The sequence below is a fragment of the Hemiscyllium ocellatum genome, chromosome 5 (assembly GCF_020745735.1).
Source record: "Hemiscyllium ocellatum isolate sHemOce1 chromosome 5, sHemOce1.pat.X.cur, whole genome shotgun sequence".
Taxonomy (NCBI): Eukaryota; Metazoa; Chordata; class Chondrichthyes; order Orectolobiformes; family Hemiscylliidae; genus Hemiscyllium; species Hemiscyllium ocellatum.
The window spans coordinates 62,617,186-62,641,257 of NC_083405.1; the positions used below are offsets into that span (position 1 = coordinate 62,617,186).

The 24,072-nt window shown below is 40.4% G+C and overlaps 1 protein-coding gene across 8 annotated transcripts in view; it reads right to left on the bottom strand.

Annotated features, from left to right (window-relative positions):
- Window positions 1-24,072, bottom strand: part of invs (inversin) — a 272,361-nt gene that overhangs the window by 242,588 nt on the left and 5,701 nt on the right. For 4 of the 8 annotated variants that reach the window (XM_060824802.1, XM_060824803.1, XM_060824800.1 and 1 more), the window contains 2 exons: window positions 23,420-23,490; window positions 17,702-17,809 (listed from right to left, as the gene is read on the bottom strand). In XM_060824802.1, coding sequence (XP_060680785.1) covers window positions 17,702-17,704 — 3 coding nt within the window. In that variant the 5' untranslated portion in view covers window positions 17,705-17,809; window positions 23,420-23,490. Of the gene's footprint in view, window positions 1-17,701; window positions 17,810-18,047; window positions 18,200-23,419; window positions 23,491-24,072 lie in introns of those variants that run through there. The other 4 variants (XM_060824804.1, XM_060824806.1, XM_060824805.1 and 1 more) reach the window with 4 other exon arrangements.

Here is a 24,072-nt window from a genome sequence, read left to right on the forward strand (position 1 = left end):
CTGGTCTACATGTAACTCCAGACCCAGAGTAACGTGGCTGACACTTAACAGCCCTCTGAATTGGCGAAGCAAGCCACTCAATTGTAGCAACTGATACAAAGTTTAAATAAAATGAACAGACCACCTAGCATTCACCCAGGCATTGGGAAATACATCAGAAACAGCCCTGTCGACACAACAGATGCTCCTTACTAACATCTGGGAGAGCTGTCTCACAGACTAGTCAAACAACTGCCTAACACTGTCCGTAATGTATGATTCTGTGAGCATGACTATGTCCCAGACAACACCATCACCATCCCTGGATATGACCTATCCCACTGGCAGGACATACCCAGCAGAACTGGTGGCACAGTGGTATACAGTTGAGAAGGAATGCCCCGGGAGTCTTCAACATTGACTCCAGATCTCGAAGTCTTGCAGCTTTAGGTTAAGCCTGGACAAGAAACCTTCCAGCTGATTACCATGTACCATCCTCCCTCAGCAGATGAATCAATACTTCTCCATGTTGAACAACACTTGGACAAAGCACTTAGTGTGGCAAGGTGATAGAATGTCCTCTGGGTGGGGGAATTTCAGTGTCAAGAGTGGCTTGGCAGCAACACTACTGATTAAGCTCGTCATGTCCTAAAAGACATAGCTGCTAGACTGGGTCTGCAGTGGTGGTAAGGGAACTAACAAGAGGGAAAAACATACCTTACCTCATCCTTTCCAATCTGCCAGCTGCAGGTGTATCTATCCATGACAGTATTGGTAAGAGCAACCATCGCATAATCCTAGTGGAGACAAAGTCCTGCCTTCACACTAGGAATAACCTACATCATGTTGTGTAGCAGTATCACCTTGGGACAGACTTCAACAAAGCTAGAATTCAAGACTGGGCACCCATCCTGGGCACTGTGGGCCAACAACAGCAGCAGAATTGTACTCCAGACAATCTGTAACCTCATGACCCGGCATATCCCCCACTCAGCTATGACCATCAAGCAGGGGAACAACCCTGGTCAATGGAGAGTGCAGGAGGGCATACCAGGAGCAGTATCAGGCATAGCTGCAGATGAGGTGTCAACATGGTGAAGCCACCAAACAGGAAGACTTGCATGTCAAACATCAGAGGCAGCAAATGATAGATAGAGTGAAGAGATCCCACAACAAATGGATCAGATCTAAGCTCTGCAGTCCTGCCCATTCAGTCATGAGTGGTGGTAGAAAATTAAACAACTCACTGGCAGAGGACACTCCATAAAATACCCTCATCCTCAAATGATGAAAGAACCCAACACATCAGTACAAAAGATAAGGCTGAAGCTTCAGCAGCAATCTTCAGCCAGAACTGCCGTGCAGATTATCCATCTTGGCCTCCACCAGTTGTCCCCAGCATTATAGATGTCTGTTTTCAGTCAATTCGATTCACTCCACGTGATATCAAGAAACGGTTGGAGACACTGGATACTGCAAAGGCTACGGGCCCTGACAATATTCCGGGAACAGTACTGAAAGTTTATGCTCCAGAATGTGGCTCTCCCTTAGCAAGCTCTTCCAGTACAGTTACAATACTGGCATCGATCCAAAAATGTGGAAAAACATCAAGTACACAAAAAGCAGGACAGATCCAACCATCCAATTATTGCCCTATCTGTCTATTCTCAATCATCAGTAAGTGATGGAAGATGTCATCAATTGTGCTATCCGAACAGCACTTGCTCCATAAAAAAAAACCTGCTCGGTGACGCCCAGTTTGGATTCTACCAGGGCCACACAACCCCTGACCTCATTATAGCCCTGGCTCAAATGTGAGTACAAGAGCTGAATTCTAGAGGTGAAGTGAGAGCCAAAGCCCATGACATCAAGGTTGTATTCAACTGAGTGTGACATCAAGAAAAACTGGAATCAATGGGTATTGGGGTGAAAATTCTCCACTGGTTGAGGTTGTATTTGCTTTGAACAATAGAGAGACTTGGGCTGACAAGTGGCAAGTAACATTCGCGCCATGCAAGTTCCAGGCAATGAACATCTTCAATAAGAAACAATCTAAATGCTGTTCCTTGACATTCAGTAGTGTTACCATCACTGAATACACTACTATCAACATCCTGCAAGTTATTATTGACCAGAAACTCAACTGGACTCACCGCATAAACACAGTGACTACGAGAGCAGGAGAGGGGCTAGGCATACTGCAGTGAGTAACTCACCTCCCGACTCCCCAAAGCCTGTCTAACACCTATAAGGCTGAAAATGTGTTGCTGGTTAAAGCACAGCAGGTTAGGCAGCATCCAAGGAATAGGAAATTCGACGTTTCGGGCATAAGCCCTTCATCAAGAATTATGCCCGAAACGTCGAATTTCCTATTCCTTGGATGCTGCCTAACCTGCTGTGCTTTAACCAGCAACACATTTTCAGCTGTGATCTCCAGCATCTGCAGACCTCATTTTTTACCCTAACACCTATAAGGCAAAAGTTAGGAATGTGATGGAATATTCCCCACTTGCCTTGATGAATGCAGCTCCAACAACACTGGAGAAGGTTGATATCATCCAGGACACAGCAGTCTGCTTGACTGGCATGATGTCCACTCCCTCTACCATTGATGCTCTAACTAAAAGAAGCACTGCAGAATTTCACCAAATATCTTCAGACAGCACCTTCCAAACCTATGATCACTTCCATCTAGAAGGACAAGGATAGCAGACACATGGAAACATCACCACCTGCAAGTTCCCCTCCAAGGCACTCCCATCCTGACTTGGAAATATAATTGCTGTTCCTTCACTGTTGCTCTGTCAAAGTCCTGGAATTCCCTCCCTAATAGTATTGTGGGTCAACCCATAGCAATGGTTCAAGAAAGCGGCTCCTTCTCAAGGGCAAATAGGAATGGGCAATAAATTCTGGCCAGCCAGAGAGAGACACATCCCACAAATGAATTAATTTTTTAAAAATTGAGGTATGTTGTTCAATTTATGGCTGTAAACCAAATGGTTTACTATCTTCCTTTTTCTGATTTTGGTCAAGTTCTGGTTTTTGTTTAAAAAAAACATTTTGTATACTTTTTCATGCTGAGCAAGAACGCCACCAGAGGACATCTTGACAGCCTAGTTTGAAACCAATTTTCTGCTTGCATGAACCTCAAATCCAGCAGGCCACAAATCCTACATTCACTGTTCAGCATTTAAATTAAGAGTCAATGATTCTGGCCTCCGATCCTACCTCAAATATTGTCTAACGCTTTTCCTGTAACCTTCAAGACCTGCTACATGATTGTTCTTCAGACAGTGGTTACAAAAGTTCAACAACTACTGTTACAGATTAAAAAACCAAATTCCATGATGCAAGCTATACATTAGACTGATAATGGCTGCTGCTCATCACATGTTCGACATTCTGGTTATTTGTTCAATAATATGCTCCCTCTTAATGTGATATCACAGTAAGTATCAATCATGTTTGTATGACACTTTTCCTCTACATTTATGATATACAGAGAAATCTCGGTTATCCCAACTTCAGATTATCCAAAGATGATTTCAAGGTCCCACAAAAACATTACAAAGAGGTAAGTGTATTCGATTTACCTGTCCTGAAGAACAGGTGAAAACGCTGGCAAAAACAAAGATACACAAGCAGCTCAAGCATCAGCGACTAGATACTTTTTAAAAGGGTTATTACACAGTCCTTTGCAAAAGTAACTATTTTTACAGGGTCTTCCTGCCACTTTACCGAGCCGTTCATAAATAAAAAGGCTGAGGACGTAAATGCCCGCGCAAGGCAGTGCTTCTGTCTTTCTACTACGAGACAGTGTTCCCGGAAACTGACAAATGCTCTTCAGATCGTAGCAGCTGTTCGGGACCTTGTTTAATGCTAGGATTTGATATACAGTATTTATGTGATGATAAGTCCTTCTCATTTTAACCTGTAACTTGCAGACTGCAAGGATTAGTTTGTTTAAATGGCAGACTCATTAAAATTATAGATTTCAACAAATTCTCCGGCAGAGCACAGCGTTAGATCAGTCTGGCTTTCTTTATTTACGGTAAAAGTGATTATCTAAACGAAACAGTGCCCGTCTATCTTATTTGGATAACCGAAGCTCCTCTGTAGATTTTGGAGTACATAGCACCAATTTAAAGACTGCAGTTGACACAAAATTAGGAAGTATTATGAGCGGTGAGCAAGATAGTGACAAACTTTGATAGGTTGATGGAAAGGTGGGACATATGACTGACTAAATTTATTGCAGGGAAGTGTGAAATGATTAATTTTGGTGTGAAGAACATGGGGTAGTAATCGAAAACAAAACGTACAAAAGAATCAGAGGGACTAAAGAATAAGATGAAACGTAATAGAAATTTTCAAAATCATGAGGTGACGGGATAGAATAAATAAGGAGAACCTGTTCCCGTTTGCTTTAGGATGAAGAACCAGCAGACATCGATTTAACGTGACTAGTAAAAGAAATAATGCTGACATGGAGAAAGACTTTGTGTTTATGTGGTGGAGGCAGACTAAATTGAGTCCTTCAAAGGACAATTGAATAAATGTGGTATGAAAACATTTGCAGGTCTAAGGAAAAAGCAGAGGAACGCTGTGCTGTTAGAAATGGCCATCTTTTGATGCAGCATTAAACCATGATCCTGTCTACACAATTTTGAAGACGACTAAGGGAGGAATTCCCAGAGTCCTAACCCATATTTCTCCCCCTTTCAACATTGCAGAATGAGATTATCTGCTTATCATTATCACATTTTGGAGTTGATCATGCAATTACAACAGTGCCTATACTTCAAAAATACTTAATTGACTGTAAAATGCTTTGGGATGTCCTAAATTTGATAAAGGCATAACAGAAATTCAAGCCAATGTTTCTTTCTCTGTCTCTCAAAATGGGCATTTCCCTTTGGGTCCTTCTTCCAGAATCACAGAATTGTTAGAGCACAATGGAAGCCATTTGGCCTGCCACGGCCACATTGTCATAGATGAGGGGACTGAGGGCCTGATTGCTAAACTGGCATGAAAAACATTAACTGATCAATAGTGTGCATTTAAAGATGAGATAGGTAACTAAAGAGAACACAAAGTTAAGTAGAAATGTATGTTGTGTAAAGGATATAACAAAGTTGCAGACCAATATAGACAGTTTAAGCAAAGACAAAGATCTGGCAGAGGAGAGGATAATGTGGGAAAATGTAAGATTGTTCAGTTTGGCAGGATGAATAAAAAGCAGGGTATTACCGGAATGGAGAGCAACTGGAGAATTATGAGGTGCAGAAGAATCTAGGTGGTCTAGTGCACAAGTCACAAAAAGTTCATAAAAATTAACCAATGTTAAACAGACTGGCATTGTTAGGATAATATTTATCCTTTTTTAAACAATGTTTGCAATTCCCTTGTCTTCCAGCATCACATCTGATTCTAAACGACTGGACAATTATGGCCGTGCCTTTGCAATTTCCACTCTCACTTCCCTCAGCATCCTTGGATGCTTCTCATCCAGTCCAGGTGCCACATCAACCTCAAACAAATAACCTATCCAATTAACTTCTCCTCATCATTTTTAAATGTTTCAAGTCTCCGAGTTACTTTCTATTTACTCAGGTCATGGACAGCAACTTCTTCTTTCGTAAAGCCAATCGTAAAGTCTTCAGTTAACACCTCCATCTGCCCAGTCTCTCTCTGATTCATAATCGGTCTCCAACCTTTTATTATTTATGTGCTTGTAGAAGACTTCAAGATAGGGTTTGACCTTATGCGAGTATCATTTCGTACTTTCTCTTCATTTCTCTTATTTTCTTTTCAACTTCCCTTCTGAATATTTTATATCCAGCCTGGTCCTACACGTGCACTGCAGTACCAACTGCAATCTATATCTGTGACACATGGAACAGAGCAACAAAAAGTGTCATGTAATTATGATATCTTCAATCAGTGTTGCTCACATAAGAGCCTTGGCCTCACTTGAAGGGACAACCAATGAAGACGTGGCAAACAGTACTGGTCAGAGGCTTACCAGACGATCATGCTAGAGACTAGCAGAATACATATTTCACTCCTGGATGTACATCTCACTAGAGTGGCAGTAGAATGGACATCACCAGCTGGGAAGAGAAAAAAAAACAACCTGGCAAAGTACTTTTAAGGCCCTTCAAAATGGGACTCAACCTGAACTGTTTGCAATGTATTGGGACCTGTGGCAAAGTCTTGTTATCCAATGTTCTGAGCAAGGCTGAGTTTACTAAGTAAGTGAATGACGGTTGTATTATCCACCTGACATTCATTAGAAGCACACATATTTCTTTATCTTAACATCTACAGGTAGGTTAGATTAGATTCCCTACAGTGTGGAAACAGGCCCTTCGGCCCAGCAACTCCACACTGAACCTCTGAAGAGGATCCCATCCAAACCCCTTTCCCTATCCTATATTTACCCCTGACTAATGCACCTAACACTATGGACAATTTTGCATGACCAATTCACTTGACCTATACATCTTTGGATTGTGGGAGGCAACCAGAGTACTCAGAGGAAATCCATGGGGAGAATGTGTGAACTCCACGCAGATGGTCAACCAAGGCAGGAATTGAACCCGGGTCCCTGGCTCTGTGAGGCAGCAGTGCTAGCCACTAAGCTACCCCAATCTTTAACATGATGGTTGCGTCCTTGTGCAACTCCATGTTATAGAAAAATTGCACTCTAGAAACGGCATTTAAAGTGTTGGCAATGTAATTGCAATACGTATGTTTTAAAAGTTCACACTTTAGAAACACTGTCCTCAGTTCAAAACATGCATTATAGCAGAACAACCTGTATCCCATTCATCATACATGAAGTTCTGGACTTGGTGTCCTACCTTTCTGTTCATGGGAATAAATCTTTCATATATCTAACATATCTTTTAAAACAGTCCATTAATCACCTATTGTTTTTCCTGACAATTTTAATTTATCTGGCCCAGTGTCATTCTTTTCCATTGAAAAAGTTGACTCTTTTGGGATGGGCAAGAAATGCTGGCCTAACCAGTAACTGCCTCATTTAAAAATGATTTTTTTCCCAGTTAATTATTTTCAGTTTGGATTTTTTTTCCCTTTTCCAGAGCCAACCTAAATCTCATGCGCAAGGATCACCACCCTCTAAATTTTCCTTTATTGACACTTGATCCACTTCACCCACTTCGGTGTCTTCTTTGTCATTGGACTGGGATCATAATGCCATATAAAATTTTCCTGAACACAGTCGAGGAACTCTTGCCAATCTTTGTTCTTTAAACTATTACTATCCAGTGTATATTCAGATAATTAAAGCTCACCCATTACAGCTTTGCTATATTTCTGCAAAATAACTGTTCTTTGCAAACTTCTTCTTCGACATCATTCTAAATTGTTGGTGACACAGAAATATAGTGCACCTTTTTAGTTCCTTAGGTTTAACGAAATGAAATATTTCTTTGATCCCTCTGGTGTGTCCTCTACCTCCAACACAGCAATATTTTTACAATGTTTAACTAACTTAACATTTTCCATATGTAACTTCTCACAGTTTATATGCTGTGTACTGAACATTCTTCAACCCATTAATCAAAAATGTTCTCTTGTATACATCAGAAATTGTCTCCCTTAGTTTTATATATTTTCAATGTACATTAAAGTAATCAAGGTCATCTAAATATACTATATTTTTAAAATCTAATATTGAAATTTGACAAATTCTCTCATCTATCACCTTCTTACCATTTGGATTTCTACACAAAACTCCCAATGAGGTAACAACTGCCTGTTAGTTCCTGAATTCAAGGCATTTTCTATTCTAGAATCACATGTCACATCCTTTCCAGTTAGAACATTATGTTTAATTAGTATTGCCATATCTCATTCTCTTTCCATCTTCTCCATAATGCCAAAATATTTGGTAATCTGAAACATTAAGAACCAATTCCTTACCTCTTTTGAGCCACATCTCTAATGCAATCATGTCAGACTCTCATGCAATAATTTGTATTTGCAGCTCACCAACTTCATCAGTTAGACCACAGACATTAAAATAAGTATATTATCTAGTTTTGTGATTCATACTTTTTTTCCTCAAAACCATCCCTTCAATTTTTGGAATGTTTCTGATTTTATTGCTGTCTGTATCTGTATCCTCTGATTTCAATGCTGCTCTTTCTTTTCTCCTTTGAAATTAATTTTCCAACAGTCCAAGTAAATTCCTATGCATGTTTTATATGAAATTTCACATGGAATGCCAATATTTTCCTGGGCTCAATGTATCCAAATTTTGCAAATTAATTTGGTTTAACAAATTAATTTAACTACATAAATTTCTTCCCACTTTTTCTTATATGCTTCCCACTTGGCTTGAGAGAGTCAAATTACTTTGCTGGACAGTTGCTGGTCAGCACTCCATTATTCATACTATCCAAAACAGTGATATAATTTTTTTAGACGTGGATGACTTACAATTTACTTTAATTCATTGAATAATACCAGAACTGAAAAGGTTACCAGGACTGATTGATCAGGCCGAGATCGTTTATTCACAAAAGCGAAGACTTCAGGATGATAGAAGAGTTTAATAAGGTACATGTGGATATTGTTGCTTGCAGGCATGATCAAAGCCATAAATGTAAGATAGCTACCAATAAATTCAGGTAGGAATTCAGGAAAAACATCTTTCAGGCAGCACAGTGGCTCAGTGGTTAGGTGGTTAGCACTGCTGTATCATAGCATCAGGGCCCCAGGTTCGGTTCCAGTCTAGGGCAACTGTCTGTATAGAGTTTGCACATTCTCCTTGTGTCGGTGAGTTTCACCTCCGGGTGCTCCAGTTTCGCTCTGCAGTCCAAAGATGGTCAGGTGTTAGGTGCATTAGTCAGAGGCGGGGTGTGTCCGGGTGGATTACTCTTTGGAGGGTCAGTGAGCACTTGTTGAGCCTAAGGGAATCTACAGTGGTTAAAATATGGAACTTGAGCGATGAATAGCACAGATGAACTCAAGGGGCAAATAGTTAGTAGGTGAGGGAAAAAGTTGTTGACGAGGGCTGAGGAGACTTGCACGCAGCATTGACACTGGCATATAGATATTTTCTCATCAACCTATTCAGAGATATCATTACACACCTCTGGAGCTGGTGAAACTTGAACCCAGGCCTCCAGGCTTACACTAAGGATACTATCACTGTACCACAAGAGGCCTCCTAATATTGGCATTGATAGTTATTTTAGTAAACCTGTTACGGCACATCTCCTGATTGTGAACCTGTGATAAAGCTGCTCCTTTAACAAGGTTGTATTGTCCTTGGATTTTTTCCAGAGAGGTCATAAAAGACACATTCTGAAAAATCTGGTGTTGAAGGGTTTCCGGGCAAATTTGTTTATAGCTGACAGATACTGCCGCAGACGGAATGCTTTCAAGTTTAAAAACACTTGTACAATGAAAGGGGAGCAGCCAATTCTTCCAGCTCAGTTTTTCTCTGGTTTGGTTTGGTTTTAAACAGTGTGTGGAAAAGGCTGCTGAACCCAAATAAGCAGGTCTAGGCTGGCACTCTCTTTCTGGCTTCTAAGAACCTATGTTTGATTTTACCTTGTGTGCCAAGGGGTGTTTATGGGGATTGTTGCAAGTGTCGGGCACAGCATCAAGTTCGGATGATCTGTTGGGCTTTCAGAGAGGTTATGTTATTCTGTATTTTGTTTTCTGTTGTTTGTGTTTCAGCCAGTAATCTTGTAAATAAATTCTGTTCTGTTTAAAACTAAGTGGTTTGACCAGCAGCATTTCTGCTGGATTATCTGCTTTGCACCTGCTTAAAACAACTAGCAATGTTAGGCTCTGGGCTATCTTCTTGAAATGTTTTCAGGGGTCTGGCCTTCTGGTCCAGAGGTAATGATACTACCACAACACCACAAACCTCCACTGGCACGGCCAAATGGCCTGTAGCTACATAAACACATGGCAATCATTTTGTACAACAAAGTGGCGATATTGTCATGATTGCACTTTAATGTCCCAGCTGGATTATACATGCACTTCAGGTACATATTAGACAAATCCATATCTACATTGCTGTTGAGACTTTAGTAATACCTTTGGTCTCTCAATCAAAAGTGGATCCTGTAAACAGACCTTTGTCCTCAAATTGGGCTTTGCTTGGGTTTTAGTTATCCCAATGAAGTAATTGACTTGTGGGATATAACAGTCTTCGTCATGCCAGCAATATTTCTTCAAAAATGACATGTAACCAAACATACATTGCAGAGGTTTAAAGACTAAAGCTAATAACTTTTTACACCTGGAAAAAGTAAACAAAGAAGTCACAAATTATTTGTCTCTCCATGCCATTAATTGTCTGCAGCTAACTGGATTTCATCAATTTCATTGTAACCTGGTGTTTGGAAGTACATATGAACAGCCCAAAGCCATTCGCCCTTCTTTGCCATGAAAATATGTGCTCACTATTCCATATTTCCCCTCCACAGCATTGACTAGATTTGCAAGGGATTGTACCATCTTTTGTTGCTGCATCTTCCCAAAACATTGTATATCTTCAGTTATGTGAAATCAAACCCATGTTACCTACTTCATCTTTTTTATATCAACAAAAGTCATTTGAATACATAAATACTGCACGTGAATCATGTACGGTTTACGGTTCTTCTCAAGAAAAAGACAGTTCAAATTTAGAAACAAACAGATAGGAATGAAACATAAAAACTGGATGTAAATGGAAAGGACTCTGGCTTATCATGCTATCCTTTGGGTGAGCAAGTAGTTAGAAGATATAGTTGTTTCCAGTGTGTGCAGCAGCAAAGCGGTGGGGAATGGGCATCATGGTGATGTCAGCGGAGAAAGCAGCATCTGCGGTCAGCATTGGAATCAGAGATGTTGGGCTTCAGCTACAGCGATGTAGCAGGCCCAAATAGTACTCCTGGAGTGCACTGTGATGCAGGGGTGTTGGTGGACTCAGAGTCCATTGTAGAAAGCCCGACTAATGTCAGGCAGAGCATAAGAGGAGAAGATGATGAACTCCGGTTTTGCTTATATTTAAGTCTTACATCTTAACTTCAGTCTTCTATCTTAATATCTTCACTAAGTCAAAATGGCTTCAGAGCATGGTGACATATTACGCTTGTATTTAACAGATAAATACAGAGACAAGTGACAATGAATCATTCTATTCAATTCAATGTTGTAGTTAGTAGCTGACAAATAAAGAGGAAGTCCATTCAGGTTTTTTTAGTAATTAAAATTAGAGTGTTGGGCATCGAAAAAGTAAAATAACTGGGAAAATAATTCGATTGGCGAAGTACAAAGAGTTAACAAAGGGAGTAAGAAAAAATTTTCTATGAATAACATATTCTCCTTAACATATATCCCAAATGGAACTTATAGATATTGGTGGCTCATTGCTCTGCAATACAAGTTTTGCTCCCAACTACTTTTCACATGAATGGAGAAATAGAAACAAGTTAAAGTTATGGCAAGAGACACAAATGAGAGAAGAAAAGGAGGCAAGATAAAGAACCAGCTAGGCAGAGGAAAAATACACAACAGCGTGACTATTACTTCTGACTTATCATGTAATGATATGGAATGTTGACTTTGAATATATTCAAATGCTGGCTTTGACGTGTTCTTGGAAGCATCTCTCTTACTTTCTAAAAACTCATTCTTTCCCCATCACTTCTATTTGTAATTCTTCTGGTCACTTTAACACTCTCTTTATTTGAAGATGTATTTTTTAAATTCACTTTTTATTCACCCAGTTTTCCTACATGACTTATTTTTTAATTCACTCATAGGATGTGGGCATTACTTAGTCCAGCATTTCTTGCCCATCTCTATTTGCCCTTGAGAAAGTGGTGGTGAGCTGCCTTCTTATTACTGCTGCAGTCCAAATGCTATCGGTAGATTCACAATGCCTTTAGGGACCAAATTCCAGAATTTTGACCCAGCGACAGGGAGATCAATATATTTCCATGTCAGGATGATGAGTGGCTTACAGGAAAACTTGCAAGTGGTAGTGTTCCCATGTACCTGCTACCCTTGTCCTTCTAAATGGAAGTGGACATGGGCTGCACTCATCCAGGCAATTGATGAGTATTCTGTCAGACTTGTGCATTGTAGATGGTGAACAGGCTTTGGGAAGTCAAGAGGTGACTTACTCGCTGCTGCATTCCAAGCCTCTGACCTGCTCTCGTAGATACTGTGTTTACGTGGCAAGTCCAGTTCAGTTTCTAGTCAATGGTAACCCCAGGATGCAGATAATAGGGGATTCAGTGTTGGTAATACAAATGAATGCCAAGGAGCAGTAGATAGATTATCTCTTATTGGAGATGGTCATTGTCTGGCATTTGCTGGCACGAATGTTGCCTGAATATTGTCCATCTCATGGTACATTTGGACATGGACTGCTTCAATATCAAAGGTGCCATGAATAGTCCTGAACACTGTAATCATCAGCAAACATCCCCACATCTAACGTTAATAATAGAGAAGGTCATTGAAGTAGTAGGTGAAGATGGTTGGGTCTAGGGCATTACACGAAGGCACTCCTGCACAGATGTCCTGAAGCAGAAATGACTACCTCCAACCATCTTGTGTGTCAGGTATGATTCCAACCGGTGGAGAGTTTTCTCTCAATTCCTACCGAATCCAGTTTTGCTCGGGCTCATTGGTGCAACATGCAGTTAAATGTGCTTTGATATCAAGGGCTATCACTATCCCACCTCTGGAATTCAGTTTTTGTCAATGTTTGAATCAAAACTGTAATGAGGTCAGAAGCCAAATGATCCTGCAGGACCCAAACTGGGTATCACTAAGCGGCACGGTGGCACGGTGGGCGGCACGGTGGCACAGTGGTTAGCACTGCTGCCTCACAGCGCCTGTAGACCCGGGTTCAATTCCCGACTCAGGCGACTGACTGTGTGGAGTTTGCACGTTCTCCCCGTGTCTGCGTGGGTTTCCTCCGGGTGCTCCGGTTTCCTCCCACAGTCCAAAGATGTGCGGGTCAGGTGAATTGGCCAAGCTAAATTGCCCGTAGTGTTAGGTAAGGGGTAAATGTAGGGGTATGGGTGGGTTGCGCTTCGGCGGGTCGGTGTGGACTTGTTGGGCCGAAGGGCCTGTTTCCACACTGTAAGTCTAATCTAATCTATCTAAGCAGCTAAATAGTAAGCAGGTGCTGCTTGACAGCACTGTTAATGATACCTTTCAACACTGTGCTGATGATCAAGACTGTACTGATGGGACAGTAGTTAGTTTGGTTGGATTTGTCCAGCTTTTTGCGCACAAGACATAGCTGGGCAATTTTCCATAATGCTGGGTAGATGCCAGAGTTATAGCTGTACTGGAACAGTTTGGCTTGGGGAGCAGCAAATTCTGAAGCACACGTCTTCAGAATTATGTCAGGGACCATGATCTTGACAATATTCTGTGTCTTCAACTGTTTCTTGAGATCATGTACAGTGAATCAAATTGACTGATGACTTGCACCTGTGATGCTGGACATCTCTGGAGGAGGCAGAGGTATTTGATCTACTTGCACTTCTGACTGAAGATTGTTGTAAATGCTGTGGCGATGCTGCTCCTTTGTTATTCTGCCCTTGTTCTTTTTGAAAGGCGGCATAAATGCAGAAGGTTCCAATGTATCTGCTTTAGATGGGATTTAGGAACAATTTGAATAGCTAACAGATACTGCTTTAGGAAAAAAGGCTTTCAAGTTTTGATAAAAACACTTGGTGAGTTTTGAGAAGATTCATCGCTCAGGTTGAGGTTCTGGATGTAGGGTTGCTCGCTGAACTGGAAGGTTAGTTTTCAGACATTGTATCACCATACTAGGTAACATCATCAGTGAGCCTCTGGATGAAGCAATGGTGGCATGGCGCACTTTCTATATATGTGTTTGGGTTGCCAAGGGCTGGTGATGTCATTTCCTGTACGTTTTCTCAGGGGGTGGTAAATGGGATCCAAGTCAATGTGTTTGTTGATAGAGTTCAGGTTGGAATGCCATGCTTCTACAAATTCTCGTGTGTCTTTGTTTGGCTTGTCCTAGGATGGACGTATTGCCCCAGTCGAAGTGGTGCCCTTCCTCATCTGTATGTGAGGATACTAGTGAGACTGGGTCATGTCTTTTTGTGGCTAGTTGGTGTTCCTGTATCCTGGTGGTTAGTTTTCTGCCTGTTTGCCCAATGTAGTGTTTGTTACAGTCCTTGCACAGTATTTTGTAAATGACATTAGTTTTGCTCGTTATCTGTATAGGGTTTTTCAAGTTCATTAGCTGCTCTTTTAGTGTGTGGTGGGTTTATGGGCTACCATGATGCTAAGGGGTCTGAGTAGTCTGGCAGTCATTCCTAAAATGTCTTTGATGTAGGGGAGAGTGGCTAGGGTTTCTGGATGTGTTTTCTCTGCTTGTTTGGGTTTGTTGCTGAGAAATCGGTGGACTGTGTGGGGGAAACTATTTTTAAGGTGACAGGAGAATATTTATATAAGATATTAGGGGCAACTTTTTTTTTTACAGAGAGTAGTTGCATGTGGACTGAATTGAGAAATGGTGAATGTAGGTCCACCCAAACATTTAAAAGCCAGTTGGATAAGTACCAGTCCTTGAACAGGAAAGATTTGGAGGAATTTCCATGCTGTATGACTCTACAAACAAAAGTCAAATACAAAAGTAAAACATGGCAGATACTGGAAGTCTAAGATGAAATTAGAAAATGCTTGAAAGGTTCAGCAGGTCTGACAAAAATGTTGCAGCAAAAAAACAAACAATTAAGTTTCACATTAATGATCTATCATCAGTATTCTGTTGAAAAGTTGTCAGCTTGAAACATTAACTGTTTCTCTCTTCACAGGTATCACCACAGCTGTTAAGTGCTCCGAACAAAATTTAAAGTAAGGAACCTACATGCACCTCCAGATTCAGAGTTCAGATAGTTATTCCCCATTGTGTAATCCTCCAAAATATCTAAACTCGGGCAGACCCCATGTTGCACTGTCTAGTTAATGCATCATAATGCAATGATCGGTATTGGAGTAGATCAATATGGCAGCCAATGCATCGCTCAATGAGTTGTCCAATATCTAAAGGCTTAGAGGTGATAAATGGCTTTGAGGTAAGCAGTTGCCAGGAACAGGCTTAACCTCTTTTAATGTTAAATATTGGTGCAGTAGGGATTGTACGTTTAGTCAGATTTTCCTTCAGTATTTTCAATGTTTTGACTGGAGATGGGAAGAACTACCTAAGAGATTTATTCTCTCTTAAATCTATTACAAATTGTAATGACTCAAATTATTCTAAGACTACACGTCAAAAAGATTCTACTCGTTAACCTTTAGAGTACTTTATTCCCCTAAAGATGTACACAATACAAAAATATCGAAGATCTGATAATGGTTCTACAGCTTAAACATGAATCTACAATATTCTTTATTTTCCAGATGTTAAACGGCAATTTCATTAAGTTCAATATCTATGAAAAGACTTTTCAGATGGCAGGGTTTCCTACCCTGTCACTCAAGGTTTCAGCAGGAATCACAGCAACCTTACAGCTATTTGATACTTTGCAGTATTCCATTTGTCACTCTGACGAAAATCCTACCTCAGAGAGCTGCCTGCCTATGTGACTGGCTAACAGCTCTGTGGTGACTAGGACTGTGAATATTAGTTGTTCCCAAATTTTAAGCCCCATAGTCCAGGACTAGCTAAGCACAGAGGTCTCACAATGGGGTGGAGAGGTGAGAACTAGGGATATTAATCTTGATGGTGAAGCTGGAAAGGAAGGAGATTCTGTTAGGTAGCTGATGAAGAAAGGTGCCTGTGAGAGAGTAACCCAATCCTCTTTGTAGGCCCAAGGCCTGAACAGGGTATCATGCCACTTCCCCCCCACACCCCCCCCCCCACACCCCACCCTAGCCTGCCCCAAACTCCTCCCACAGTGTCAAATATTTAGGGGGGGGGGGTACAGGGCCTCAATTGGGGTTAAAGTGAGGAGGTGTGTCTCGGTCTCTCCCACCACTATAAAATTGCAGACAGGGTCAGGGTGTGCAGGATGGTCACCTGGGAACTTTTATGGGCCCTGCTGCCTGCAAGCACACCCCTGGGGACTGTAAACTTATAAATAATAATTGAGAAAACTGTGGATGCCGTTACTCATCCCTGTGCCTAAGACAACTCATGCAGCATGTCTCGATGACTACCGCCCCAGTGGCCCCAACTTCGGTGGTCATGAAGTGCTTTGAAAGGCTGGTCATGGCATTAATCAACTCCAGCCTCCCCACTACTCTTGGCCCACTCCAACTTGCCTATCAGACCAACAGATCCACATCAGATGCCATATCACATGCCCTTCACTCTTCCCTAGGATATTTTGACACCAAGAACAGCTACGTAAGAATCATACTCATTGACTACAGTTCAGCCTTCAACACTATTATCCCCTCGAGACTGAATACTAAACTTAGTGATCTCGGACTAAGCCCCACACTCTGCAACTGGATCCTCAGTTTCCTGACCCACAGGTCACAATTAGTGAAGATTGCGGACAATATTTCATCCTCACTAATATTCAACACTGGAGCCCCCCCCCCAGGGGTGCTTACTCAGCCCCCTACTGTACTGACTGTATATCCATGACTGTGTCGCCAAATATCAGACAATTTCGCTGATGACACCCCCACAGTCGATCAAATCTCAGACGGCTACAAAACAGACTACAGATCGGAGGTGGAAGACCTGAAAACATGGTGCACTGAGAACAACCTAGCTCTCAATGCTGGCAAAACCAAGGAACTCATTATTGACTTTCAGCAGGATGTTACTCATGCCCCCCTACACATTAACAGCACAGAGGTGGAGCAAGTGGAGAGTTCAAGCTCCTGGGAGTGGTCTTGGACTCTTCATGTGGACGCACTGATTAAAAAGGCCCAACAGGGTTTCTTCTTCCTCAGGCAGATGAGGAAACTTGGAATGACAGCAAATACCCTTGCCAACTTTTATAGGTGCACCATCGAGAGCATGCTGTCTGGATGTATCACTAGCTGATATGGCAACTGTACCATTTAAGATCAGAGACGTTTACAGAGGGTGGTGAACTTGGCCCGGACAATCACAAAGGTCAATCTCTTATCTACAGAATCCATCTACCAGGCCTGCTGTTAAGGAAAGGCCGCCAGCATTCTCAAAGATCCATCCCACCCTGGCAATGTTTTTTCTACAACCTCTACCATCAGAGAGAAGGTATAGAAGGCTGAACTCACACACCAGCCGGTTTTGAAACAGTTTCTACACCACTGTTGTTAGAATACGGAATGGACTCACAAACGCTTAACATTCGCCTGTACCTGTGTTTTTGTTTATGTCTCTGTTACCCATTATAAACTTAACTATGCTACTTAACTATGTGATCTGCCTGTATTACTTGCAAGACAAAGCTTTTCACTGTGCCTCGGTACACGTGACAATAAATTCAATCAGAAACAAAACAGACATTGCTAGAAAAGCTTAGCAGGTCTGGCAGCATCCGTGGAGGAAAATCAGAATTAACATTTCTGGTCAAGTGACCCTTCCTTAGAACTGTAAACTTCGAAATGTGATGTTCAGTAAGACAGAATGAAAATGACTCTCAGTTATGTTCATAGTCTTCTTTGAAGCACTTAAGCAAGAGCATATGCATTATACAGGTGATGTACTAAAAGTACAAGTAGAGGCAAATGATGGACTTACCATGATTGGTAGACTTTGCCTTTTGCTCCCTGTCCAACTGAAAACATTTGCAGCTTTGATATTTGCACGCAAGACATCATTAATTATCTCTTAAACGACTCATTTCTTCTGAAAGGAGAAAGTGACCCGTGTCAGTTCTTTGAAAGCAAACAAATCTTTACAATCTAAAGACAAAAAGCTTCAACTACAAATTAGAAAAATAAGAAATAAATGTTTTAAAGAACTAACTATAAAAACAAAAAAAAAGCAAGAGCTGTGCTCTTTAATAGCAGCATCCAGCATGTTAAACTGTGATTGCAAAATTGTAATTTTTCCTTCAATGTTTTGCAGTGTATATATTGCACACCTGTGATAAATATCGTGTATGGCTACATGGCTGTATGCTAACAGTTAGACTGCAGCATCTGTGATGTTAGACCACATGGGATTAGGACCTGTTTGAAGGTTCTACTTAAGTCTAGGTCAACTATTATAGTGTAGAGATAAAAATGATTGTCTGTCTGGTGTTCAATCCTCAACTATCTAAAGCTAAGAATCTGCTCATGGTATTTATACACAGTCTGGAACCTGTAAAACTCGAACACATAGGATCATCAGATAATATCCTATTTATAACTCAACCAATTAGTTAGCCTGCTCCTGGCCCACCCCAAATATCTTTTCATCTAAGTTGAAATGGCTGTTTAAAGTGAAATGAGGAAATTAGAAAAACACAAGTGACTAAGATCTAAAGTGCTCTGCCAGAATGTGTGATGGAAGCAGCTTAACTCAATACAATCAAAATGAAATTACATGGTTTAAACAGGAACAACTTGCAGGCGAACAGCAAAAAGGCAGAAGAACACACAAAGTGAGAAACTCATTTGGACTCCTTTTACACCGTAACAATTCTACAATTCTTCAAGCACCCATCCACATCATCAGCCACTCTCATTTCAACGCACTTATGGTTGAATTTTAGTGCAAATAAGGGTGGATGGATTTGAGTCAGATATCAACATTTGTAACATCTGAATTCCAAACTACTTACTGGTTGTACACAGCTGGAATGGAGATAGTGGCCAATCCAGTCTCTCAGAGTGGGTTGGTAAATTAAATATTTTAATGATGGTGCTGGTAGCCTCTGACTTAACCTGTTTTTCCAGTGAACTACCTTATTTTCCAGACCTCGAGTGCCAACAATATACTACTAACTAACACTTACACAGCCATAATCAGCTCACCAAAGCTCAATCTAAGTTCTGGTAGAACTACTCAGCTCCAAATCTTGATACAGTATCAATCCAAAAATGAACAGGAGCTGAATTCCAGAGGTGAGTGAAAGTGACTGCGCTTGACATTAAGAAAACGTTGTCTACAAATGGATCACCAAAATGTCCTCATAAAATAGAAGTTAATACCAATCATGGGAATACTCTCGAATGGGTTGGAGTCATATTTAACACAAGAAAGATGGTTATGCTTGTTGGCTATAAATTTTTTAACTTCAGGCCATTACTGCAGGAGTTTCTCAAGGAAGAATCCTAATCCCACCCATCTTCAGCTAACTCGTCAATGACCTTCCATTCAGCAGAAGGTCAGAAGTGGGCTAGCACTAAAAATCGTTTTTTCTGACCATTATGACATGGGACTGAAAATGGTGTTTCCTACAACAATGACTACACTTCAAAACCACTTCATCAGCTACAAATCATTTTGAACATGTTGGAGTTTGGAAGGCATTGTATAAATGCAAATCTAACTTGTCCAATGATTCATACCAAACTATAATGTTCACAGTCAAAATATATTATCTACAGAAAACAGAGTTTCCAATGTAAATCCTTTCACTGATTTAAACAAAACTTGAACCACCTCAAGAACATCACATTTCATCCTAAAATTAGCCCATCTACCATTGAAGCTCTCACACATGCAGTCAACAATTCTCTCTCACTACTCCAATGCTCCCTCTGTTTGCCTCCTACTTTTGAGCCTCAAGAAGCTCCAAACAAAATTGCTCCAATAGCCAATTGCACACAAAGTGGCTCCTGGTTCTTGAAGCCTCCAAATTAAATTAATTCCCTGTCTATTAAGTGCCAACCATGGCTTAGTGGCAGCACTCTGTGGAACAGATTGTTGTGGCTCCAACAACAATGGCACATAATCCAGTTGAAACTCATGCTGAAATATTGAGAGTCAAAGCAGGCGTCTTTTCCACTGAGACACACAGTTAAGGGATAAATGTTCTCTCTGGCAGACCTAAAAGATCTGAATGGTATAATTTCAAAAAAGAACATCTCTAACGTTTTAGCCAACACTTACCCTTCAATTAATTTAAAAAAAAACAAATTCACTCATCATCAGCACATTTCTGTGCAAGAGTTCTTGCTGTGTGTAAGTGGTTGCTGTATTTTCGTTATAGCAAATCAAAAAAGTATTCATCTTTCCTCCCCTTTAAATGTTTCTGTGTCCACATCTCACATAACTAGTTAGCCTATTCATCTCAATGATTTATCTTTGCTCATAACACATACTCTTAGTCAAAATCTTCATTCCTCTAATTTATTTTGCAATGTTCCTCCCAAATATCCTTTTCCTGCAACTACTTCTCCAGACTACTTTCTCTCAACTCGTATGTCCCTCAAACTTCCTGTTCACATTTAAATCCACCCTACAAGCATTTTGTTAGTAACTCTTATCTGCCTTCTTTGGCTCTGCATTTATCTTCTCATGTCTTGTAGCATAGTTTTATATTAAGGGAGACATATGATTGTTGCCAGAATAATTAAGTCAGGAAACTGATAAGAATAGTTGGGAGAATTGATGAATAGGTTTGAGCTAAGTGGGAATGATATTTTGGTGGATATGATGCACCTCTAAGGCAGAGAAGTTGAGATGTTCGGTGTGGAGAAGGAACTTGAGGAGTAAGGAAAGTGGAACTGGAATCAACAGCCATGCTGGTACCAGTGTGGCTGAACACAGCCACATGGCAGATATTCAATTTGAGAAACAAACCATTGTTGACTAGTCCGGCTCTTGATCAAACTTATTTATCATTCTGTGTTGTGATTAGCTAAGCAAACTTTTCTTAACCCCATAAAGAAGAGGATCTTTCTTCTTCTGACAACTGAGTCATCTATATTAACTAAAGTGACAATACATGCTAAATCATGCAAAACATCTGTTGATCTCAGTCTTGAAAATTCCACTTGCTCAATATCCACAAAGTTTTGATGGAAGAGAAATCCAGATTTCTATTACTCCATGTGTTTTTTTTTCATATTTCATTGAAAATGGTCCTATTTGAATTTTAGGATTGCGACCCCTCCTTCACGGCCACAGAGCTCCCAGTATCTACCCAGATTGAATTCCTTAACATTTTAAACACCTTCTCAGGATCACTTTAAACATAAGGAAATACAAAGGATGTTTACGCAATCTGCTCTTATGACATAATTCTTTAAGCCCCAGGTTGTGCTGAAGTGATCTTGAGTCACAATGATAGAGTACTTTCTCTGAGCCAGAAGCTCAGATTCAAGTCTCATTCAGAGTTGATAGCCAAGGAAGATGTATTTAACACAATCAAACTGGTTGAGTATCATATTTTAAGTCACACACAAACTGCAGTAGGAGTGGAAGAAATTCCTAGCCAGCCATATGAACCTCTACCATCACTATTCATAATTCCAGGCTACAGTATGCATGTAAAAAAAAGTATGTTTCCACTGCAACTTGGACCCTTGAGGCTGGTTAGTTGGACATCCAATGTGAGCCAGATTGGTGCCAACAGCATGTTGGTTCAATCTGCCTTCTGACTGAGATGGACTGGTACCTACTTCCTGTCCTTCTGTGGTGGAAGTCAAGGCACTGAGGATCAGACCTGCCTTCGAGCAAAGAAGTCAAGGTGAAGACTGCCATTCTAGGGATTATATCACATTCCAAGTCCAATTTTCATGAGGCAGTGCTCAGAATGGCACACAATACAACAAATTACCTAATTAATCTAACTCCAAAACAATGTAACAATGTTATCACCAATTCCATATACTTTATAGTTTTGTTCAAATCAACTAGTCAGACTTGATCTACTCTTTACAAAACTACATCAATGATCGGATTGTGCACCTCAAAGGACTGAGTGATATGGTCTGTCATGATACATTCCACAAACTGCTCCCCACAAGTGACAATAAACTGACAATTTTGATTTTCTCATTTCCCCTTCTCTATTTACTTTGAGGAAGTGATAATCACAGCTTTCCACTTCAAGAACATTATTTCTGAATCCAGAGGGCTTGGAAAATTGGACAAACAAAGCTCTAATTTCCTCACATTTTTTCAACGCTGTATCTCGTGTGGAAGTTGTCAGATTCAAGAGTTATGCTGATCCCAAATTCTTTTACTTTCTCTAAAAGCATTTTTTTCCCAAAATCTTGTCTTAAGTCTTGAAAATTCTTCCCTTGGCTTATTTTTTTAATAATTTCATGGCTTACTTTTTAGATTTCAAAGATCTGCTGGTATTTTGTCCTCCTCTTCAATCCTAAGGAGCCATAGATAACAAAGGACAATAGGCATATCTCAACAAAGAAAGGCCCAATTATCTCCACAGATGTTTGAGATGTATCCTTGACATCGCATGAAATGAGCAAGTCATCAATAAAGCAGGACTGTGGGGCACAAATGCCAAGTATATAGGAGTAATCAAGCAGAGAAGGGTGCACTAGCTTCAACATATGCACAAGTTGGAACATAACCACGGTCCCAAAGTTGTGTTATGCAGAGAGACATCCTGTACTAAGTGACCTATGGGGTGCCCAAGGCAGTGATTCAAGGATGTGTCAAAAGAGATATGAAGGACCTCAACATCAATCACAAAAGTAGAAAACTCCAGTTAACAACTGATACAGAATCACAAAACTGATGCAGCACAGTAACATAGAACACAGAACAATACGGCACAAAATTTGTCCATCATTTCAATGCTGATCACGATGGCATTCTGCTGTACGTGGTCCATGTTCCTCTATTTAATGCCTGTTCTTGAGTCTGTCTAATACATCTTAAACTTTGCTAATGTATATACTTCTACCACATCCCCTGGCAGCATGTTCAAGGGACCTACCACCATCTGTGTAAAATGCGTTCCTTACACATCTCTTTTAAACTTGCCCTGACACACGTTAAACTTATGCTCCAATTAAGCCCATTGTGTCAGTGCTGTTTCTACAAATGAGCATCACATTTCATGCCATTCTCCTGTCTTTTCCCAGAATATCTAAATCCCTTCTGAACGTCTTCATTGGATTTACTTCCACTGCACTCACTGGCAATGCATTCCAGACCCTTGCTGCTTGAAATTGCTCTCTTGTTCTTAATCCTTACACGATGGGAAAATTTTCTCTGTATTTATTCTGTCTAGACCACTCATGACTTTGAATATTTCCATCACATCACTTTCAGACAACCTTTTGTCAAGGAGGACAGACTCAGCTTCTCTGATTTACTTTAACTAGAACCATTCTCGTAAACCTCTTCTGCAATCTCTTTCATTCCTTTACACTCTTTCGAAAGCGCAGTGCCCAGACAGGATGTAATACCCCCTCTGATGCCAAACTAGGGACTTACAAAAGTTAAATATAGCCTTACTCTTGTAAACAATGTCACTATTAATATAAAGCAGATGCTAACCCTACAAATAAAGTGCCAATAGTGATCATCCCGGAGTGCATGTAGTACCTGTAAAAGACTTTGCCTTTCCACAAATAAAGACAGAAGTAGCTGGAAAAGCTCAGCAGGTCTGGCAGCATCTGTGAAGAGAAATCAAAGTTAACGTTTCGGGTCCAATGACCCTTACTCAAGAGCTTCCAAAATCAGCCAGTTCACCTAGTTTAAAGGTATTAGGACCCACTTGACAGAGCATGCTGATTCTCAAGCCCTGTTACTCATGGGGTCATCATAAAAGGTTAATGATTTATTCAAAGTACATAAAGTCCCCAATTCACCCATCTAGTGGAATCAGGTTAACTGAAACCATTGAGCAAATACTTGCACTTAACAAGAACATATATTCATTACAAATAGTTTTGATGACGTGGCTAGAATCCATGAATTATAAACATATAACTCTACTAGTTGAAGCTCTTAACACCATTTTAAAATGCCAATACAGACAAACATAAACACAAAGAAACAGGATGGTTGGAAAAATAAAATGAGGGGGAAATAATGTTCAATAGCACTAGTTCACAGCATTGATGAAATTTTCCTTTTGCTTCCACTTTTGATCTTCACTTTGAGTATTTATGATTTTATTTAAAACATCTTGTCCACATCCACTTTTCTCTTCATTTGTGGAATCTCTCCTTTCAGCTGAGTTCTAAATCTCACCT